At 38.2% G+C, this 20,624-nt stretch overlaps 1 protein-coding gene across 1 annotated transcript in view; it reads left to right on the top strand.

Annotated features, from left to right (window-relative positions):
- The window catches only part of LOC130082311 (MAM domain-containing glycosylphosphatidylinositol anchor protein 2-like), a 136,999-nt gene that overhangs the window by 50,795 nt on the left and 65,580 nt on the right, over positions 1–20,624 (top strand). Inside the window, exon 6 of the mRNA XM_056247164.1 lies at positions 12,595–12,888. Within this exon, the coding sequence (XP_056103139.1) occupies positions 12,595–12,888 (294 nt within the window). The remainder of the gene's footprint in view (positions 1–12,594; positions 12,889–20,624) is intronic.

Below are 20,624 nucleotides of genomic sequence, written 5' to 3'. Positions count from 1 at the left end.
TTTTTTATTTTTTTTAGTGGCACAGTGGTTTGCATATCACTATTTGCATGTTTATTAGTTATTAGTCTGATACAAGGCTGGGGGATATATCAGATATTTGTGCCATATATACTGTATATATATTCCATATCATCTTCTTGACTATATCAAATATTGCAATGATTTTAATGGATTTTTAATTTGGTCGTTAAGTTTTCTGCAGTTCGTTTCATGCTCGTTTTGTGACGTCGGTCGATAAGGAAAGTCATTAGAGTCAGATATTTGAGTCTTTATTTGTTTAGTTGGTTGTTTATTGTATGTTTGTTCATTAATTAATCAATTCATTCATTCATCGATTCATTCATTAATTCATTTATAATATAATTTATTTTATTTTATTTAGCCTATAGTTAAAATTTTATTTCATATTTATTTATTTTTTACATTTATTCATTCATTCAATTATTTATAGTCATTTATAATAGTATTTGTTCATTTATAATCAGTGCTTTAAGTGGCCCAAAAGAGGTGGCGGTACTCTATTATTATTATTTATTTATTTATTTATTTTTTGCTGACTCCCCTCCTCCCCTGAGGTAACAACAAATATATTGATGGGGTTTTATATAAACAGCAGTCAATAGACGACCTTATAAAAAATAATAAATCCTTTTATTAGTTTGTAGATTTGCTTTAGCTAGAAAGAGCAACTGAACATAAATAAAATGTGCAAAGGGGTATTGAAAAAAATACCCTTAGAAAGAGCTACAGTAGAAAGAGCTACTGAACATAAATAAAATGTACAAAATGTGGATATGAATCCAACTGGAAAAACTTGTGAAAATATATATTTTGATTAGTCAAATAGCAAATAGCATATAGTGAAGCTCTATAGCCATCTAGTGGTTAAAGTGATATTAAGTAATCTTATTTTAAAACTGCATTTTCAAAAAAATGGCCAAAAATCTTACATTAAACCATGTAAAATTATCCATGTTATCTCCATGAATGAAAGTTAGAAATCTGGGTCTTTTATAAAGTGAATTTGACATAAAATGCTGTTTTTTTTTGTAAAAAGCCTATTTAAATAAATATTTATTTATTTATAGAAATTTAAAATATATCATAAATCCTCCAAAACCTGCACAAATGTTGAGTAAAAACATTAATAAACAGAGTAAAATTACATTTGTAAAAAAAAAAAAAAACTTTTATTCTGTTACAAAATTAAATGTTATTGTCATAGACTGTAAAAAATGGTTATTGTCTGGGGAGCATCACAGTCCCGCCCATAGCCCGAGAGAGCTTCGGTGCCGGAAGTAAATTTCCCATTCATTTCTCCCATTGACGTTTTGGAAAAACCGTATCTAAAGAGTTTTAGAGCATGTCTGAGGATAACCAGCTACGGCTGAACTCATAAGCATACAACATATCATTTCGAGTGAAAAAACGAAGAGAAAATACAAATAAAGTCAAAGGTACAAGACTGTGTACATATTTTCATTTCCGAGCGAAGGAACTACTCATCCCATAAACCACCGCGCCTCACTGAAGTCGACTGAAGCCACAACCGCGAAAGAGCCTTTTGAGCGACTTCCAAATCTGACGACGGCCACGCGAACTTTTTCCTCCAGTGAATTTTATATAGTGAATGTGCAGGGAAACTCCTTTTCTGATTCTGATTTAATGAAGCTTATATGTAAAACACATTGAGCATCTGGCTCGCTCATAGGCTGTACTGCGGCAACTGCACATCCAATGGCGCGGGCGCCTCTGACGTGCGACCAATGAGCTAGCCCTACGTCATTACACGATCTTCAGTCTTCACGGACCTTCGCGGTGTTTACACGCACTGTGATGCTCTATTATTTGTATTTTAACCGAGCAGCTAACACTGCTAAAGCGACGCATGCGCTTTTCACTTGTAAAACTCAAGGGTGTATGGGTAATGTAGTCTCTGCTCTCGGTGGGACGAATTAGGAGGCGTGCATTGCGAAGGGGGCTTTGAAAAGCGGCAGCGCAGCCAAAGGATTAAAACAGATGTGCAAATGAGCGTACCGGTACGCTAAAAGCACGTTCTGGGCGCACGGAGAGGTGGCGGTACGCTCAAGAGCTATATTTGGAAGTGGCGGTACTGAGTACCGGTGCGTACCGGCCCACTTAAAGCACTGATTATAATTCAAATTGTATATGATTTTTTTATTATTATTTATTTATTTATTTATTCAGTTTAATTCATTCATGCATTTATTTATTTATTCATAATATAATATTTATTTATGTATTTATACCTCAGCAGTAGGTTAGGGTTAAGCAGCGCAGAACGCTCACTGCCATAGGAAAACTATTAAAAAAGGCGCCTCTCACTGCAAATAACGCGTTCGGTGTGATCGTAAGTGGAGTAAATGTAGTCGATGTTGGCCTGTGAGCTGATTGGCCGTGGGCGGATGAGGGCGTGTCCCGTGATGAGGCTGTCAGCTGATTGGCTGTGGGCGTGTCCTGTGATAAGGCTGTCAGCTGATTGGCAATGGGCGTGTCCTGTGATCAGGCTGTCAGCTGATTGGCAATGGGCGTGTCCTATGATGAGGCTGTCAGCTGATTGGCCGTGGGCGGATGAGGGCGTGTCCTGTGATCAGGCTGTCAGCTGATTGGCAATGGGCGTGTCCTGTGATGAGGCTGTCAGCTGATTGGCCGTGGGCGGATGAGGGCGTGTCCTGTGATAAGGCTGTCAGCTGACTGGCAATGGGCGTGTCCTGTGATGAGGCTGTCAGCTGATTGGCTGTGGGCGTGTCCTGTGATGAGGCTGTCAGCTGACTGGCAATGGGCGTGTCCTGTGATGAGGCTGCCAGCTGATTGGCAATGGGTGTGTCCTGTGATAAGGCTGTCAGCTGATTGGCCGTGGGCGTGTCCTGTGATGAGGCTGTCAGCTGACTGGCAATGGGCGTGTCCTGTGATGAGGCTGTCAGCTGATTGGCCGTGGGCGGATGAGGGCGTGTCCTGTGATCAGGCTGTCAGCTGATTGGCAATGGGCGTGTCCTGTGATGAGGCTGTCAGCTGATTGGCCGTGGGCGGATGAGGGCGTGTCCTGTGATCAGGCTGTCAGCTGACTGGCAATGGGCGTGTCCTGTGATGAGGCTGTCAGCTGATTGGCTGTGGGCGTGTCCTGTGATGAGGCTGTCAGCTGATTGGCAATGGGCGTGTCCTGTGATGAGGCTGCTAGCTGATTGGCAATGGGTGTGTCCTGTGATAAGGCTGTCAGCTGATTGGCCGTGGGCGTGTCCTGTGATGAGGCTGTCAGCTGACTGGCAATGGGCGTGTCCTGTGATGAGGCTGTCAGCTGATTGGTAATGGGTGTGTCCTGTGATAAGGCTGTCAGCTGATTGGCCGTGGGCGTGTCCTGTGATAAGGCTGTCAGCTGATTGGCAATGGGCGTGTCCTGTGATGAGGCTGTCAGCTGATTGGCCGTGGGTGTGTCCTGTGATAAGGCTGTCAGCTTACTGGCAATGGGCGTGTCCTGTGATGAGGCTGTCAGCTGATTGGCAATGGGCGTGTCCTGTGATAAGGCTGTCAGCTGATTGGCCGTGGGTGTGTCCCGTGATGAAGCTGTCTTTTCTCCTCTATTGTGTCGTATATCCGAGTGAAACGCTTCTGGAACAAGAACAAATGTGGGCGGGGCTTGATTGTGTCTGTGGGGAATTGATTGGATGATTGAATGGTTGTGGTTTGCTATTGGCTGATCTCATGTGAGTGACAGGTTAAAGCCCCGCCCACATCATCAGAGAAGAGAAGAGCTGAAGTTATTCAGATTCAAGATTATTAAAACAATAATGGTGTGCACCGATGAATCATTTAGAATAAACACTGCAATATTTCATAAAAAACTTTGATTTCATGGTGACTTTAAGCTGTGCACAATTCCAGTCACTTCTCACACCATCCAGTGTTTCTCTCGCTCATTAGGCGCTATATTATTTTCTTTATGTGAAACTGCACAGCTAATGGTTTATTCAGGAGGAGTGTGCCGAGATTTTCCCCTCTGATAGCAGAAGGATTAAATAATGACGAAGCGCATGGAATGACGAGCACCTCGTTCTCATTCCAAGAGGTAAAACGCAATCAATCTTCATTCTGCTCGGCTTTAATGAAGCTGTAGCACGGGCGAGAGACACCGAGAGAGACACAGAGAGAGAGAGAGAGAGAGAGAGAGAGAGAGGATGCTTCTATCTGCAGCCAAGCAATTAATCTTTGCATTAGTCGTTACATTTAAATGTGCTGTGATAATGAGGACTCGGAGAGATAGCGGCCCTTGTACTCGTTCAATCAACCTTGCGTTGTCTTCGTCCTTTAACGTGACTCCTGGCTTTATCAAAGCGCCAGATCGAAACTAATAGCTCTCTCTGCTTTGAGTTTCACTTCATTCATGTGCACAGAAGCTGCGGGACGAAACAAAGCAAGGGTTTAACGATCCGCTGATTAGATGTGCGTTTGCTGGACGGACGCCAGGAAAACTTTGAAAATAAATAATAAATAAATGAGTGTCGATTTATAACATTATGTATATCATACTTTTAATTTGGTCATTGTGGTTCCTAAAGAGTGTGAGTTTTGTGATCCTTAATCTTATGATGTTTAAGTGTTTGTTTTTTTCATTGAAATTAATCTAAACTTTAAAAAAAAATTGCCTTTTTTTCCATATACTTTAAGATTTTTTTGAGAAGCAACTATTTTCTGATAGATTTTTCAGAAAACAATTTTTAATATCTTCAGTCATTGAAGATATTTAAAATAGTTTTCTGAAAAATCTATCAAAATGAATTGAAATGTTGTTTGTCCGAAAAACGAGTGTCGATTTATAACATATCATACTTTTAATTTGGTCTAAAGAGTGTGAGTTTTGAGATCCTTCTAGTCTTATGGTGTTTAAGTGATTTTTTTTTAAATGAAATTAATCTAAACTTTAAAAAAATGTAATTTTGTCTTGTTTTCCTTTACTTCTAACAAGATTTACTGGAGAAGCAACATGACTGAAGATATTAAAAATTGTTTTCTGAAAAATCTATCAAAATGAATTGAAATGTTGTTTGTCAGATAAACGAGTGTCGATTTATAACATATCATACTTTTAATTTGGTCTAAAGACTGTGAGTTTTGAGATCCTTCTAGTCTTATGGTGTTTAAGTGATTTGTTTATTGAAATTAATCTAAACTTCAATTGGTAAGCCGCCAAAAAAACCCTATTTTTTTCTTGTTTTCCATTACTTCAATCAAGACACATTTACTGGAGAACATACATGACTGAAGATATTAAGTCTTGTTTACTGAGAAATGCATCAAAATGAAGTGAGTTTGAGTTTAAAATAAGAATAAATATCTGCCAGTGGAGTCAGAAAAATAATCTGAATTCAAAGAGAAAACAAGATGATTTTTCTGACTCCACTGGCAGATATTTGTTCTTATTTTAAGCTCAAACTCACTTCATTTTGATGCATTTTCCAGAAAACTATTTTTAATATCTTCAGCCATTTTGCTTCTTCTGCAGTAAATGTATCTTTATTTCAGAATGTTTAGATATTTGTGCTGGAAAACAAGACAGAAACACTGAGGAAGAACATCATTTTTTTAATTTTATATATTTTTTATTATTGAAATTGATTTAATTAAAGTCGCTAAGTTCATTTCTGCAAAACACTACAATCAAACAAATACATAAAGGTCAAGATCAAATAGCTGAACAATAGTGCGATATTATTCTTACAGCATTAGTCGATCAGTGGTGTGTTTTCAGGTTATTTGAGTTGAGTTTAGAGGACTCGTTTCTTCTTTATTCGTTTGTGACGTTTTACACACTGACGAGGAAAGATTTGAATGTCCTTCATGGAGGTTTTAGGGTCAATCTGATCAAAGCCTGTGTAACAAAGTAACTCTTCAACATTTGGCCTTGAAACATTGTATCTGACCAGTTTTCTGCCAGTTACATTGTAACGTTTGAACATTTGGCCTTGAAACAATGTAACTGGCGGGAAAACTGGTCAGATACAATGTTTCAAGGCCAAATGTTGCAAAAAAGTTACTTTGTTACACACACTGTAAAAATGAATATGCTATATCTACTCAATGAAATTGTGGCAACAGATTACAAGCAATATTATTAATTAAATTTAACAAATTAGAATAGAGTAATCAAATTAATTCCTTAAAAGTTAACCATTTAAAATGAGTAAAATTTACACAAATAATGTTTTAAACAAAAATATCTGAATAACAGACAGACGTCAAAGATGAATTAAGAAGTCTTAATTTTGTATTCCCAACATTGAAGACACTTGATGGTAACAAGCAGAATCACTGAAGAAGAAATCTGTAATTTTAAGTCACCATTATGATGATCAGTGTTTGCTTTAGTTGGGCTCTTGACCCTTAAATCATTTACTTTAGATTTTGTTTGGCTGCTGTACCTGAGTTATAACAGCCAGAAGAACAAATAGAAAAGGTGATCTGATGGTGTTGGTTATATGTTTTAACATAATCACCATTTCACAATCATTTGACCTGAATCACTGAACTCATATAGAGCCCAATTTCTTAGTTAGGTTTAGTTTATTAATTATAGCAGCAGGCTTTGATCAGATTGACCCGAAAACCTCCATGAAGGACATTCAAATCTTTCCTCATCAGTGTGTAAAATGTTACGTTGTTAATAATCTTAAAAACGAGTTCGAATTTTGCACAAAACATTGTTTCCGAATCTTTCCTTGAATCTTCCCATGCAAATTTGAGTAAAATAAAAAGTTCTCACAGGTTTTTGAAACCAAACTGAAATGCATAAACGAATAAACAGAAAATAAAAATAAAACCATGAAAGAAAATTGTTTTAAATAAACATTAAAGTAAAACACAGAATATCAGCTATTTCTCGTTCTCATATAGTTGATGTTCTAAAATAACTAAAACTATAAAATAATAAAAAGTTATTAAAAGTATATAGACTTATTTTAAAATGATGTCCAAACACTTAAAATGATGTTCCCGTCATTGAAAAACATTGTTTAATCAATAAGTTATGACAACATATGTTTTTTCATTGCTTTAACTCATCAAAATAACTTAAGCAATTTTCAACTTTTTTTATAAATTATACAAGATTCAACTCATATTTTTAAAGTCAGGTTAATGTATTTTAAGTTCAAATGACTTAAACACCCAATTTGATTGTACTTAAAAATTTAAGGCAACAATTTAATCTATTTTTACAGTATATGCATGCAAATTTCCCATGTAAATTGTGAAAAAGCACCTTTTTTGAGCCAATTAAATATTTTTGCATAATTCTTGTACTGAATGTGTTCGTTCAGTGTGTAACTCGGACCCGCTCTTCATCCTCAGTGTGTGAAGGAGCTTTAGAGGGTCACTGGTTTATCTGTGGTTTTATCATCATTTAGGTTTGGACGACATGATCCTGTATCACAATTACCCAGCATTCCCTGTGTGCGCTCAGTCACGATCGTCCCTGTTAAGGTCATAAATATCCCAGAATATTCTCCGTTGTTACTTTAGTGTTGCTGTACACAGAGTTTCACAGAAAGATCTGATGACAAATCTCAAAATCAACAGAAAAATGACTGAAATATGATTGGATTTGTTATCAGAATAAATAAATGAACTAATTTTTTCTATTTTATGTTTTTAGTCATTTTAGTCATTTTTATTAGATTTTGTTAAAAAAATAAAAATAAACACAAATTAATACTAAATGCTATTTATTAGTTTTAGTTTATTTCTAGTTGTAGTTATTTTTGTACTTAAAGTTAAACTAAATGAAAATGAGAAATGTTTTCTTGGAATGTAGTTGAAATAAAAATAAGTTACATTTTTTATATATTTTAATTTTAATTTTGTTTCTAAATATTTGTAATTTATTTTGTTGTACACTATAATGTTTGATTTAGCTCTTAATAGTATATCAATATACTATAATATAGTATATCGATGATAAAATAGCAAATATCCCAAACATCCCAAAAATGTTTATTACAGTAATATTCATTCATTCATAATAGAATTGATTCGTTCATTCATTTATAACAGAATTTTATTTTCGTATTTATTTATTTATAATAGAATTACATTTTTATTTATTTATTCATTTATTTATTAATTAATTTATAATATAATTTTATTTATTTATTGTTTTAATTCATTTTTTATTTTCTCATTCATTTATAATAGAATTGTATGTATTTATTTATTATTTTTGTTTATTTTCTACTTATTCATTCATTCATTCATTCATATATTCATTCATAATAGAATGTATAATAATGGTAATAATGGTTCATAATAATGGTATTTTCAGGGCTGTTGTGTCTGATGGAGGCGAACAGACACTCTGACATTGATGGGCTGATGTGTTGCCATGGCAATGAACACGTGATGTCACTTCCCTTGTCTCAGTGGACTGTGGCGCTTTTATTTATTATTTTTTTGTCTTGTCAGACACGTCGGGCTTCTGTGAATGCAGGTTCAGTTCTGAGGACGATCAGTGCGGCTGAATGCCACTTTCATCTTTTCGCGTTTACTGACAGTTGAAGGATTTTTACAATTGACTGCGTTTATAGAATAAAAGACAGAAGATGATTTAGTTCCTATCCATCAAACACTTCCCTGTCCAACAGAGACCTTCAGATCCGATTCTCACAGGAACTACACTGTAGAAAGAGAGAGAGAGTGTGTGTGTGTGTGTGTGTGTGTGTGTGTGTGTGTGTGTGTGTGTGTGTGTGTGTGTGTGAGAGAGATTGAGTGATTGAGTGAGTGAGAGAGTGAGTGATTGAGAGAGAGAGAGTGAGTGAGTGAGTGAGTGAGTGAGTGAGTGAGAGAGAGAGAGTGAGTGAGAGAGTGAGTAAGTGAGAGAGTGAGTGATTGAGTGAGTGATTGAGTGAGTGAGAGAGTGAGTGATTGAGTGATTGAGTGAGTGATTGAGTGAGTGAGTGAGTGATTGAGTGAGTGAGTGATTGAGTGAGTGAGTGAGTGAGTGATTGAGTGAGTGATTGAGTGAGTGAGTGAGTGAGTGAGTGAGTGAGTGAGTGAGTGTTTGAGTGAGTGAGTGAGAGAGTGAGTGATTGAGTGAGTGATTGAGTGAGTGATTGAGTGAGTGAGTGAGTGAGTGAGTGAGTGAGTGAGTGAGTGAGTGAGTGAGTGATTGAGTGAGTGAGTGAGTGAGTGAGTGAGTGATTGAGTGAGTGAGTGAGTGAGTGAGTGAGTGAGTGAGTGAGTGAGTGAGTGAGTGTTTGAGTGAGTGAGTGAGTGAGTGAGTGAGTGAGTGATTGAGTGAGTGAGTGATTGAGTGAGTGAGTGAGTGAGTGAGTGAGTGAGTGAGTGAGTGAGTGATTGAGTGAGTGAGTGAGTGAGTGAGTGAGTGAGTGAGTGATTGAGTGAGTGAGTGAGTGAGTGAGTGAGTGATTGAGTGAGTGAGTGAGTGAGTGTTTGAGTGAGTGAGTGAGTGAGTGAGTGAGTGAGTGATTGAGTGATTGAGTGAGTGAGTGAGTGAGTGTTTGAGTGAGTGAGTGAGTGATTGAGTGAGTGAGTGATTGAGTGAGTGAGTGAGTGATTGAGTGAGTGAGTGATTGAGTGAGTGAGTGTTTGAGTGAGTGTGTGAGTGATTGAGTGAGTGAGTGATTGAGTGAGTGAGTGATTGAGTGAGTGAGTGAGTGATTGAGTGAGTGAGTGAGTGAGTGAGTGAGTGATTGAGTGATTGAGTGAGTGAGTGATTGAGTGAGTGAGTGATTGAGTGAGTGAGTGTTTGAGTGAGTGAGTGATTGAGTGAGTGAGTGAGTGAGTGATTGAGTGAGTGAGTGAGTGAGTGATTGAGTGAGTGAGTGATTGAGTGAGTGAGTGTTTGAGTGAGTGAGTGAGTGTGTGAGTGAGTGAGTGAGTGAGTGAGTGAGTGAGTGAGTGAGTGAGTGAGTGAGTGAGTGTGTGAGTGAGTGAGTGAGTGAGTGATTGAGTGAGTGATTGAGTGAGTGAGTGAGTGATTGAGTGAGTGAGTGATTGAGTGAGTGAGTGAGTGAGTGTGTGTGTGATTGAGTGAGTGAGTGAGTGAGTGTGTGAGTGAGTGAGTTAGTTTTAGTTCTCACACAGACTGAGCAGTGAAGGGGACGAGACTCCAGCCAGAAGCTCATGAAGTGATGTATGAATTGGGCTAAAAGTCTAGACCAGCGTCTCTGCCATCTGGTAATCTCACATGAGGGCCGTCTAGCGTTATAGAGTTGAGTTTCATTAGCATAACAGCAGTGCCTTTTGCTAACAGCGCTAACAGCCACCCAGAGATGCGTTAGCAAGCTGTTTATGAGACGGACAGCTGGAGTCTAATGCACTCGCGTTGGGTTTCACGCTTCTTCTCCATTACCGTAACAGCTATTCATTAGAGCTTGTTTCTGTTTCTGATAATGGCCTGGCATAACATCCATTATTAATAATACACACCCTGATATTGAGCAACTGTCCACAGAAATCCTTATTATTACGCGGCCTGTGAAATATTCTGTGTGAGGATACGGTGGGTCTTTCCCGGGTCGTGGATATCAAGCAAATCAGGCTCTTTAATTTTGAATGTTTGATGCAGGTTTGTACGTTTCTCATCTCTGCTTCCAGATATCAGATCAAAGCGCCGCATGCACTCTTTCAGTCGTACTACGTTCCTGTAGCTCAACCACTGACACTCTTTCAGTCGTACTACGTTCCTGTAGCTCAACCACTGACACTCTTTCAGTCGTACTACGTTCCTGTAGCTCAACCACTGACACTCTTTCAGTCGTACTACCTTCCTGTAGCTCAACCACTGACACTCTTTCAGTCGTACTACGTTCCTGTAGCTCAACCACTGACACTCTTTCAGTCGTACTACGTTCCTGTAGCTCAACCACTGACACTCTTTCAGTCGTACTACCTTCCTGTAGCTCAACCACTGACACTCTTTCAGTCGTACTACGTTCCTGTAGCTCAACCACTGACACTCTTTCAGTCGTACTACCTTCCTGTAGCTCAACCACTGACACTCTTTCAGTCGTACTACCTTCCTGTAGCTCAACCACTGACACTCTTTCAGTCGTACTACGTTCCTGTAGCTCAACCACTGACACTCTTTCAGTCTTTCAGATAAAGTGCTACAAAAATTGTGAAACGTGGCCCATTCTGTTCAGGAATTGTTCAAAACTTTTGTGTGACATTAGGATTATTTCTGTTGCTACCGCATGTGTTTTAATACTTCCGGGTTTGGGTTTTCTGTCGTAAACCTTTACACATATTGTAATATATGTTTGGGATGGATTCTGTAGTATCAGTTAGATTTATATGTGCTTGAATATTACAGCAAATCATCATATTAGAGTGATTGACACTGAAAACTGGAGTAATGATGCTGAAAATTCAGCTTTGATCACAGGAATAAATTACACTTTACTAGATATTCACATATTAATAATATATATATATATTACTCTTTTTGATCAAATAAATGCAGCCTTGGTGAGCAGGAGAGACTTCAAAATCATTAATTTTTTAATTATTCCAAACGTTAGACTGGTTTAATTAGGTGGACATTTTTTTAAGTGCATATAAACATCAAATATGATAAAAGGAAGCTCAAATGTACTTGCTTGATGCAATTTGTTTTTAAAGCATCAAAGTTTTGCACTTTCAAGGGATGGACAGAAATCTCTCAGGTTTCCTTAAACATATTTTAATTTGTGTTTCAAGATTCGAATGAAATAAGGGCAAGGACATTTTTGAATTTTTATTGTTGGATGAACTATACCATTAAGCAAATAAAATGCTTAAATGAAATGACAATAAAATAGAATATTTTTATGATCTTAACATTTAAACAATCTTCTCAGTATCAGGGTTATTAGATGTACTTTCTTTACGAACGTTTACTGAATAAAATAACATACAAAAACGTACTTATTTTTTCACATATTTCCATTTAGTTTAACTTGATGTATAAAAAACTATAGACATTTTTTTTTAAAGAAGAAGAAATAAAGTATTAAAAATGTCAAATACAACAAAATTACTAAATCTTTAACTAAAATGTAAATATCAAAATTAATTGAAAAGTAAAATAGTAATGACACTAAAATAACTGTATACAATCATAGACCTAGAGAATAAATGTTAGCATCAATTATCTGGTTATCAGGACATTACTAAGATTATCGAACAACTGCTAAACTATTTTGTACTTTTGAAATGCATTAATGTTTAGACGTTAGAGATATTGAGTTGGAAAATCCAACATCTGACCATAAAGCGCATATAAGATGTTGAAGTCGGTTTACTTTACTATCTTATATGGTTCCATTTTCTCCTTAAATCGTTTGGTCCTTGAGTTTTAAATGCTCAATGGTTTGGTTTTCGATCATTGGATATTGGTTTGGATATTGGATGTTGGTTTTGATCATTGGAAACCATTGGTTTGGATATTGATTTCATTTCCACGCAACAGCAACCACACGCATGCATAAACACACAACCGCCAGCGTTGACATCCTCAGCGACCCCGTCTACTACCTTTCTAGAGTCCCATATCAGTCCCTCCTCTGTTTTTCTCTTTCTTAGTTCCCCCGAACCTGACCGTGCCGCAGGGCAAGTCCCCGCTGGCGGTGCGGGAGGGTGAGACGGTGGAGCTGGAGTGCCTTGTTTCAGGGAAACCCAAGCCCATCATCCTGTGGTCGCGAGCGGATAAAGAAGTGCCCATGCCCGACGGTAGCATGCAGATGGAGAGCTACGACGGCGTGTTGCGGATCGTGAACGTGTCGCGCGAGATGAGCGGATCCTATCGCTGCCAGACCAGCCAGTTCAACGGCTTCAACGTCAAGCCCAGAGAGGCCGTGGTCGAGCTCATCGTGCAGTGTAAGTGCTGTTTTACTTTCACTTAGAGTTGAGTTTTCAATGTCATGGGAATTAACGGGAATAAACTAGAAATGGGCAAAATTGCACGCTAGCCTGTAACAGGGAACTTAGTTGAAAATATCTTGCAGCACAATCTTGCTTAAAGTGCCCCTATACTGCTTTTTGGAATATTTCCTTTCATGCAGTGTGTAATATAGCTATTTTAATTTTATTTGGGGTTGAATTTTCAATATCAGAAACATATCAGAAACCTTCCATGGGAATTAATGGGAATAAACTTGAAATTTGCAAAATTGCACATTAGCCTGTAACAGGGAACATAATTGTAGTTGAAAACATCTTGCAGCACAATCTTGCTTAAAGTGCCCCAATTATTTGAATTTTCACAGAGAAGTGGCGTTGTATGGGGATGGAGAAACCCACCCAAATTAGCTTCGGTCAAACAGGCGTATAATAATTTGGGTAAATGTGTAAGTTAGATTTATGCCTATTTTCCCACATCTTCATGGACACCACAATGATTTCCCTCGTGTGGTAATATTTTTCCTTGTAATCATGTATGGATGGCAAAAATGGGAACCGCTGCGTCTGTGTATGAGAGAGGCGAAGTGTGTGTGCATTGTGCACACGCTACATTATGGCCACGTTTGTTTGTATATGATACACTTTGTATAAATTACCCCAAATTTCCAATTTATTCCCTTTGATTTCCATTAAGTTTTTGGAATACTTGGAATATTTCCAAAAATCCTCAGTTTAATTTAGCTTTTCTAGTTTTCATGGTAATTTTAGTTCAATTTTTAGTAATTTCATTATGTCCTTTTGTCATGCTGTGTGGAAATTGATAAGCAATTAAATCATATTGCTAGTGATTATATTTAGGATTTTTCCGCAATTTTGACTAAAATCATCTAAAACATCTTTAATTCCTCATTGTTCGGTTGGATTGATGCTCCCCATGTACCTCATCATGCCTTTTTGTGCTTAATTGCTGCTTGCTGCTATATTTAACACTGAGATGGGCTGAACATTCAAGCACTACAGTTAGTAATGTTTTTCTTTTGGACAAATAAACAAGTTTTTACAGGCTGTGTTTTGAATCTCACCCTGAATAAACCTCAAGACACCTCACATAATCTCATCCATTAAAACTTGAAAATTAAACCGCCACGTTATGAGTCACATCAGCTCTTTCCATTTTCTCAGAAGATCAATGTGTGTTTTGAGAAACTGGCTTTCAAGAGCACATACTGTATGTCTGAAAGGCTGCTTCTCGAGGAGGAGGAACTGGCGAGTCTCAGCGAACTCCACTTCAGACGGCATTACTCCAGCTGAAGGCAGCGACGCTCTTCAGGGAATAACAGATAGCAGCCGGGCTGATCCGACAGGAGTGAGGCAGCTGTATGCATAAAAAAACAAAAACATTTTAACTCTAAGGGTACCCACTAAACATAGACGTGCAGATCATGTCTATATTTGGTCCGTCGGTCCATCTATTTGATGTCCAAACTAGGTCCACTATTTGGATGTCCAACCATGACCCAACTTGGACGTCATCTTGACGTTCAACATTTGACCTTTGAACTGGGTCATTTTTTTTGGACGTCATTTGGACGTCTATGACAGGTGCAGGAAATTGACATGATTAATATGCAATATTTTTTATTTACAAATCTCAACATTGTTGTTATCAACATGATTAATACATATGAATACAGATTATTTATAATTATTTACTCCAAAAACTCCCATGATTGTCTCGGCAGCAGCTGATACCTGGAGACGCACACACAGCTGTAATGCTGGAGCTCGAACAGTAGCGCTGGCGCTCGCAACGCCAAGATCATGGGTTCGATTCCCAGGGAAAGCAAGAACTGATAGGAGTGTAAATGTGTAATGGAATGTAAGTCACTTTGGATAAAAGCGTCTGCCGAATGCATAAATGTAAATACATGGTACAGAAAACATGTCCTCCACCCTTTTGAAACATGGGACTACAGTTATAGAAGTTGTATAAAAACAACGTCTAAAATTAGTCTAAAGTCCTCCGTCATTGTGTTTGTGGTGTGAAATCACGCTGAGAGATAAAGTGTCTCTGGTGCGCCATTGAGGAGGAAGTGTGAATGCGATGAGAATGGCTTTGCTTGAGTGTTAATGCATTACGCTTGTATGTTCTTCATGCTGCACTGCACACTCAGAATGCATCTCTATTGTTTTCATGATGTGTCGAAGGACGAAAGAGAAGTGTGTGCAGTTTTTTGTGGAATCTGGGTTTTGCCGAGCAGTTTTGTCAAATTATTTTTTAATTTCAGAGATTCAGTGCAGTGATGCTGCATAAGGATTCATGACTAGACTGTACTTAGCGTACTGCACGCTTGTGAGTGTGTGTGTGTGTGTGTGTGTGTGTGTGTGTGTGTTAGGGTTTAACCAACTGTGCTGTGCCGCTACTAACTAAATGAATCATCACTTACAGTAATAATTTTCACAAACATCCCAGCGAGTCATTATACTATGGAAGCTTGTTTCTGCCATGCAATAAAAAAATTACATAAGGTAAGGTAAGGTATGGGGTTACAGTATGTGGTTGCTAGGGTGTTCTGAGTGTGTTTTAGAATGTTGCTACAGTATGTGGTTGCTAGGGTGTGCTGAGTGTGTTTTAGAATGATGCTACAGTATGTGGTTGCTAGGGTGTTTCGGGATTTTTTATAATGTTGCTACAGTGTGTGGTTGCTAGGGTGTTCTGGGTGTGTTTTAGAATGTTGCTACAGTGTGTGGTTGCTAGGGTGTTCTGGGTGTGTTTTAGAATGTTGCTACAGTGTGTGGTTGCTAGGGTGTTCTGAGTATGTTTTAGAATGTTGCTACAGTGTGTGGTTGCTAGGGTGTTCTGGGTGTGTTTTAGAATGTTGCTACAGTATGTGGTTGCTAGGGTGTTCTGAGTGGTCTTTAGAATGTTGCTACAGTGTGTGGTTGCTAGGGTGTTCTGGGTGTGTTTTAGAATGTTGCTAAAGTGTGTGGTTGCTAGGGTGTTCTGAGTGTGTTTTAGAATGTTGCTACAGTATGTGGTTGCAAGGGTGTTCTCAGTGTGTTTTAGAATGTTGCTAGTGTGTGGTTGCTAGGGTGTTCTGAGTGTGTTTTAGAATGTTGCTACAGTGTGTGGTTGCTAGGGTGTTCTGAGTATGTTTTAGAATGTTGCTACAGTATGTGGTTGCTAGGGTGTTCTGAGTGTGTTTTAGAATGTTGCTACAGTGTGTGGTTGCTAGGGTGTTCTGAGTGTGTTTTAGAATGTTGCTACAGTGTGTGGTTGCTAGGGTGTTCTGAGTGTGTTTTAGAATGTTGCTACAGTACGTGGTTGCTAGGGTGTTCTGAGTGTGTTTTAGAATGTTGCTACAGTATGTGGTTGCAAGGGTGTTCTGAGTTTGTTTTAGATTGTTGCTACAGTGTGTGGTTGCTAGGGTGTTCTGAGTGTGTTTTAGAATGTTGCTACAGTGTGTGGTTTCTAGGGTGTTCTGAGTGTGTTTTAGAATGTTGCTACAGTATGTGGTTGCTAGGGTGTTCTGAGTTTGTTTTAGAATGTTGCTACAGTGTGTGGTTGCTAGGGTGTTCTGAGTGTGTTTTAGAATGTTGCTACAGTGTGTGGTTGCTAGGGTGTTCTGAGTGTGTTTTAGAATGTTGCTACAGTGTGTGGTTGCTAGGGTGTTCTGAGTGTGTTTTTGAATGTTGCTACAGTATGTGGTTGCTAGGGTGTTCTGAGTGTGTTTTAGAATGTTGTTACAGTATGTGGTTGCTAGGGTGTTTTGGGATTTTTTAGAATGTTGCTACAGTGTTTTAGAATGTTGCTACAGTATGTAGTTGCTAGGGTGTTCTGAGTGTCTTATTTTATAATGTTGCTACAGTATGTGGTTGCGAGGATGTTCTGAGTGTGTTTTATAAAGTTGCTACAGTGTGTGGTTGTTTCGGGTGTTTTGAGTGTGTTTTAGAATGTTGCTAGAGTATGTGGTTGCTAGGGTATTCTGAGTGTTTTTAGAATGCTGTTACAGTATGTAGTTTTTAGGGTGTTCTGGGTGTTTTTAGAATGTTGCGACAGTATGTGGTTGCTAGGGTATTTGAGGATTTTTAGAATGCTGTTACAGTATGTGGTTGCTACGGTTTTTAATGTGTTTTTTAGAATGTTGCTACAGTATGTGGTTGCTAGGGTGTTCTGGGTGTGTTATAGAATGTTGCTACAGTATGTAGTTGCTAGGGTGTTCTGAGTATTTTTTAGAATGTTGCTACAGTATGTGGTTGCGAGGGTGTTCTGTTTAAAAAAAATGTTGCTACAGTGTCTGGTTGCTAGGGTGTTCTGAGTGTGTTTTAGAATGTTGCTACAGTATGTGGTTGCTAGGATTTTTTAATGTGTCTTTTTTTAGGGCTGTCAAACAATTAATCACGATTAATCGCATCCAAAATAAAAGTTTGTGTTTACATAATATATGTGTGTGTACTGTGTATAATTATTTTTAATACATAAATACCCACACATGCATGTGTATTTAAGAAATATTTGCATGTATATACTGTATATAGACTGAATGTAGCCTATATATAATGTATATTTTATATAAATATAAACATTTTATAAATAAATAACATATTTTTTCTGAAATATATACGTGTGTGCATTTATATACAAAATAATTATGTACAGTACACACACATATATTATGTAAACACAAACTTTTTTTTTGGATGCGATTAATCGCAATTGATCTTTTGACAGCCCTAGTTTTTTTAGAATGTTGCTACAGTGTGTGGTTGCTAGGGTGTTCTGAGTTTTTTTTTAGAATGTTGTTACAGTATGTGGTTGCTAGGGTATTCTGAGTGTTTTTAGAATGCTGTTACAGTATGTAGTTTCTATGGTGTTCTGGGTGTTTTTAGAATGTTGCCACAGTATGTGGTTACTAGGGTATTTGAGTGTTTTTAGAATGCTGTTACAGTATGTGGTTGCTATGGTTTTTTAATGTGTTTTTTTAGAATGTTGCTACAGTATGTAGTTGCTAGGGTGTTCTGAGTGTTTTTTAGAATGTTGCTACAGTATGTGGTTGCTAGGGTGCTCTGTTTAAAAAAAATGTTGCTACAGTGTGTGGTTGCTAGGGTGTTGCATGGGATGTGTATGTACACACATCTCATGTTGCTACAGTATGTGGTTGCTAGGGTTTTTGGAATGTGTTTTTTTAGAATATCACTAGTGTATGTGGTTGCTAGGGTGTTCTGAGTTTTTTTTAGAATGTTGTTACAGTATGTGGTTGCTAGGGTGTTCTGAGTGTTTTTTTAGAATGTCACTACTGTATGTGGTTGCTAAGGTGTTCTGGTTTTTTTCTTCTTAGCCAGCACCGCTAGCATGACGTAGACAGTGTTTGTGCTGTAGTATTTGATCCACAGGGTGTAAATCTCTGCAAGTCACTGAACGTTTACTGGGTTCACACACACATCACATGACTCACGGCTACAGATCTACATCAGGAGAGAAATGAATAACCATGATTACATGCAGACCGAAGCCTCTGAGGTGTTTGAGGAAATGAAAATATCTGTTGGGTTGAACTTTACTCGCAGACGCCACACAAACCGCAGCCAATTATGAAATACACTAGTAAATAATACTAAATAATGGCTTTGAGTGGAGTTGAGCAGAAACACATCTGCTGCCTGTCTTTGAATAGAAGATGCACTTTTATGATTACCGCTCAAAAGGCTTGTAATGAGCAATTAAACCTGCTGCTGTATGTTGCACGAGTGGAGCGGGAGGAAAGGTTGCTATGGGGTTGCTAAGGAGTTTTAAGAGGTTGTAAGTGCATTGCTACATGGATGCTGAGAGTGTTGCAATATTGTTGTTGCTGGGTTTTATAAAAAAAAAAAAAAACTTTTTACTAAATGAGGCAGGTGTGAAAGCACCCTGACTTACAGCTGGTTATGTGCTGGTATATATATATATGGTGTTTGTCTTTAGCATACGGAGCTCACGCCCGCGGGCAGCAGACGGTCTGTGCTTCACACCTGCCTCAGTTAGTTCGGTTGAATCGCACTAGAGTTCGTTTTCCCCCTCGGTGCGGTTGGTTTGGGCCGGTGTGAATGCAGCGATCGCACTCGGGCACCAAACAAACGTACCGAGACGAAGAGGTCCTGGAAGAGGTCGTCTCGGTGCGCTTTCAAGTGAACTCTGGAGCGGTTCGTTTGTGGTGAGAACGTGATCCGACCTCGAACAGACCCGACTGCCAAAGAACTGCGCATTACTGGACTAAACCAGCTGCCGTAGTCAAACAAAACTATTATTTAGATTGTCAATAGCGCTCCCTTTAAGCCATGGCTGACTTACCGCGTTCTGCACTCTCACTGAAACTCTCTGTAGAAATGTGTGAATCTAACAGTGAGTCTCTTATCTATATCGCGTCTAGACTTTGTTGTTTATGAGGGGATTTGCGAAGGGATAAAGCTCGTGGTGATTCTGAACACACACCGTGAGCGAATTCTCCGCATGTCTGCCGGATCTTCCCATAGATAGACACTAGAAATGGACACAGCGACCCCGTAGACTTCAACGGAGAAAAGTGAAGCATATTAGAAGCATCTCTTCCTGATGGCGGAGCGACTGCGCCGGCTCACACTGAGCTGGACGACGGAGATGTGACGTGAGCAGGGCAGGACTTAGGGGGCTTAGGGGTTTATGTTTGGGCCCTATACGCTACAAACATCATTATGGAGTAGCACAAATTACTCAAATATTTAAATATGCTTTGAGGTTCCTAGAACAATTAATATGCAACGTGCCTATAGTCAAAGTTTAGTGGTCGGCTAATTTTAAATAGTCATTATAATAATGCAGGATGTGCTCTCTAGGTTGAGATAAGATCAAAACTCTAATAATAAAGCCAAGAGAAAACAGTATTTTTTTAATTCATTGTCATAGCTATCTGTCAGATTCTTAAATTTAGTCAACAAATTCAATCAGAATGCAAAGACACGGTGGCTTATTATGACCAAATAAAAGGAAGTCGGTATCAATAAAATCCATTTTTTGGATTGACACAGGCTGTTCAGACATGGCATGTATGGATTTACACAGCAAATTATAATTGCATAAATTATGTTAAGAGATTAATGTTTTAAATGTAAAAATTTGAATGTAGAAATATGAAATGATTGAGAAAAATTAACTATGAAACCATTTTAACTATCAAACTAACACCGCCAGTAGGTGGCGGCAAGTCTCCATCTTAATGAGGGAGTTGATCCTTTATTCAACCGATTCGTTCAAAAATCCTAATTCGTTTAACCTAGCAAACGACTGTATGTATGAATAGGTAGCCTAATTGAATCATTTACTTGTCTGATTCTGTCAAAAATGAAGATTTTTTGAGGAACAAAACACGTGTTACTCGGAGGCGCAGCGGTTCTGCTGTTTGTTCTGTTTTCTTTGATTGAACCGATGTCACATTTGCGATTGTGCAGATGTTCGGAAAATCAGCGCCCTTGCTGGTGTGATAACTCACATATCATAGGCTCGTGTTTTAAATACATTAAACGGGAACCCGTTAGGCCTAAATGTTTTTTTTGTTTTTTTATAATTTTGATGACATATTCCTATATTGTGATGGCAGTGGAGAGAGCGCCTCAAAATTCTCCAGAGCACATCATTTTGTGAAAAAAATAAATAGAAATTATCATTCTCTTTAAAGCAATGAGACGTAAACATATGAGAA

Source organism: Rhinichthys klamathensis, unplaced genomic scaffold, assembly GCF_029890125.1.
Source record: "Rhinichthys klamathensis goyatoka isolate OS25496 unplaced genomic scaffold, OSU_Roscu_1.1 h1tg000043l_1, whole genome shotgun sequence".
Lineage (NCBI taxonomy): Eukaryota > Metazoa > Chordata > Actinopteri > Cypriniformes > Leuciscidae > Rhinichthys > Rhinichthys klamathensis.
Note: the sequence above shows the minus strand (reverse complement) of the source record. Positions and strands in the feature narration are given on the sequence as shown.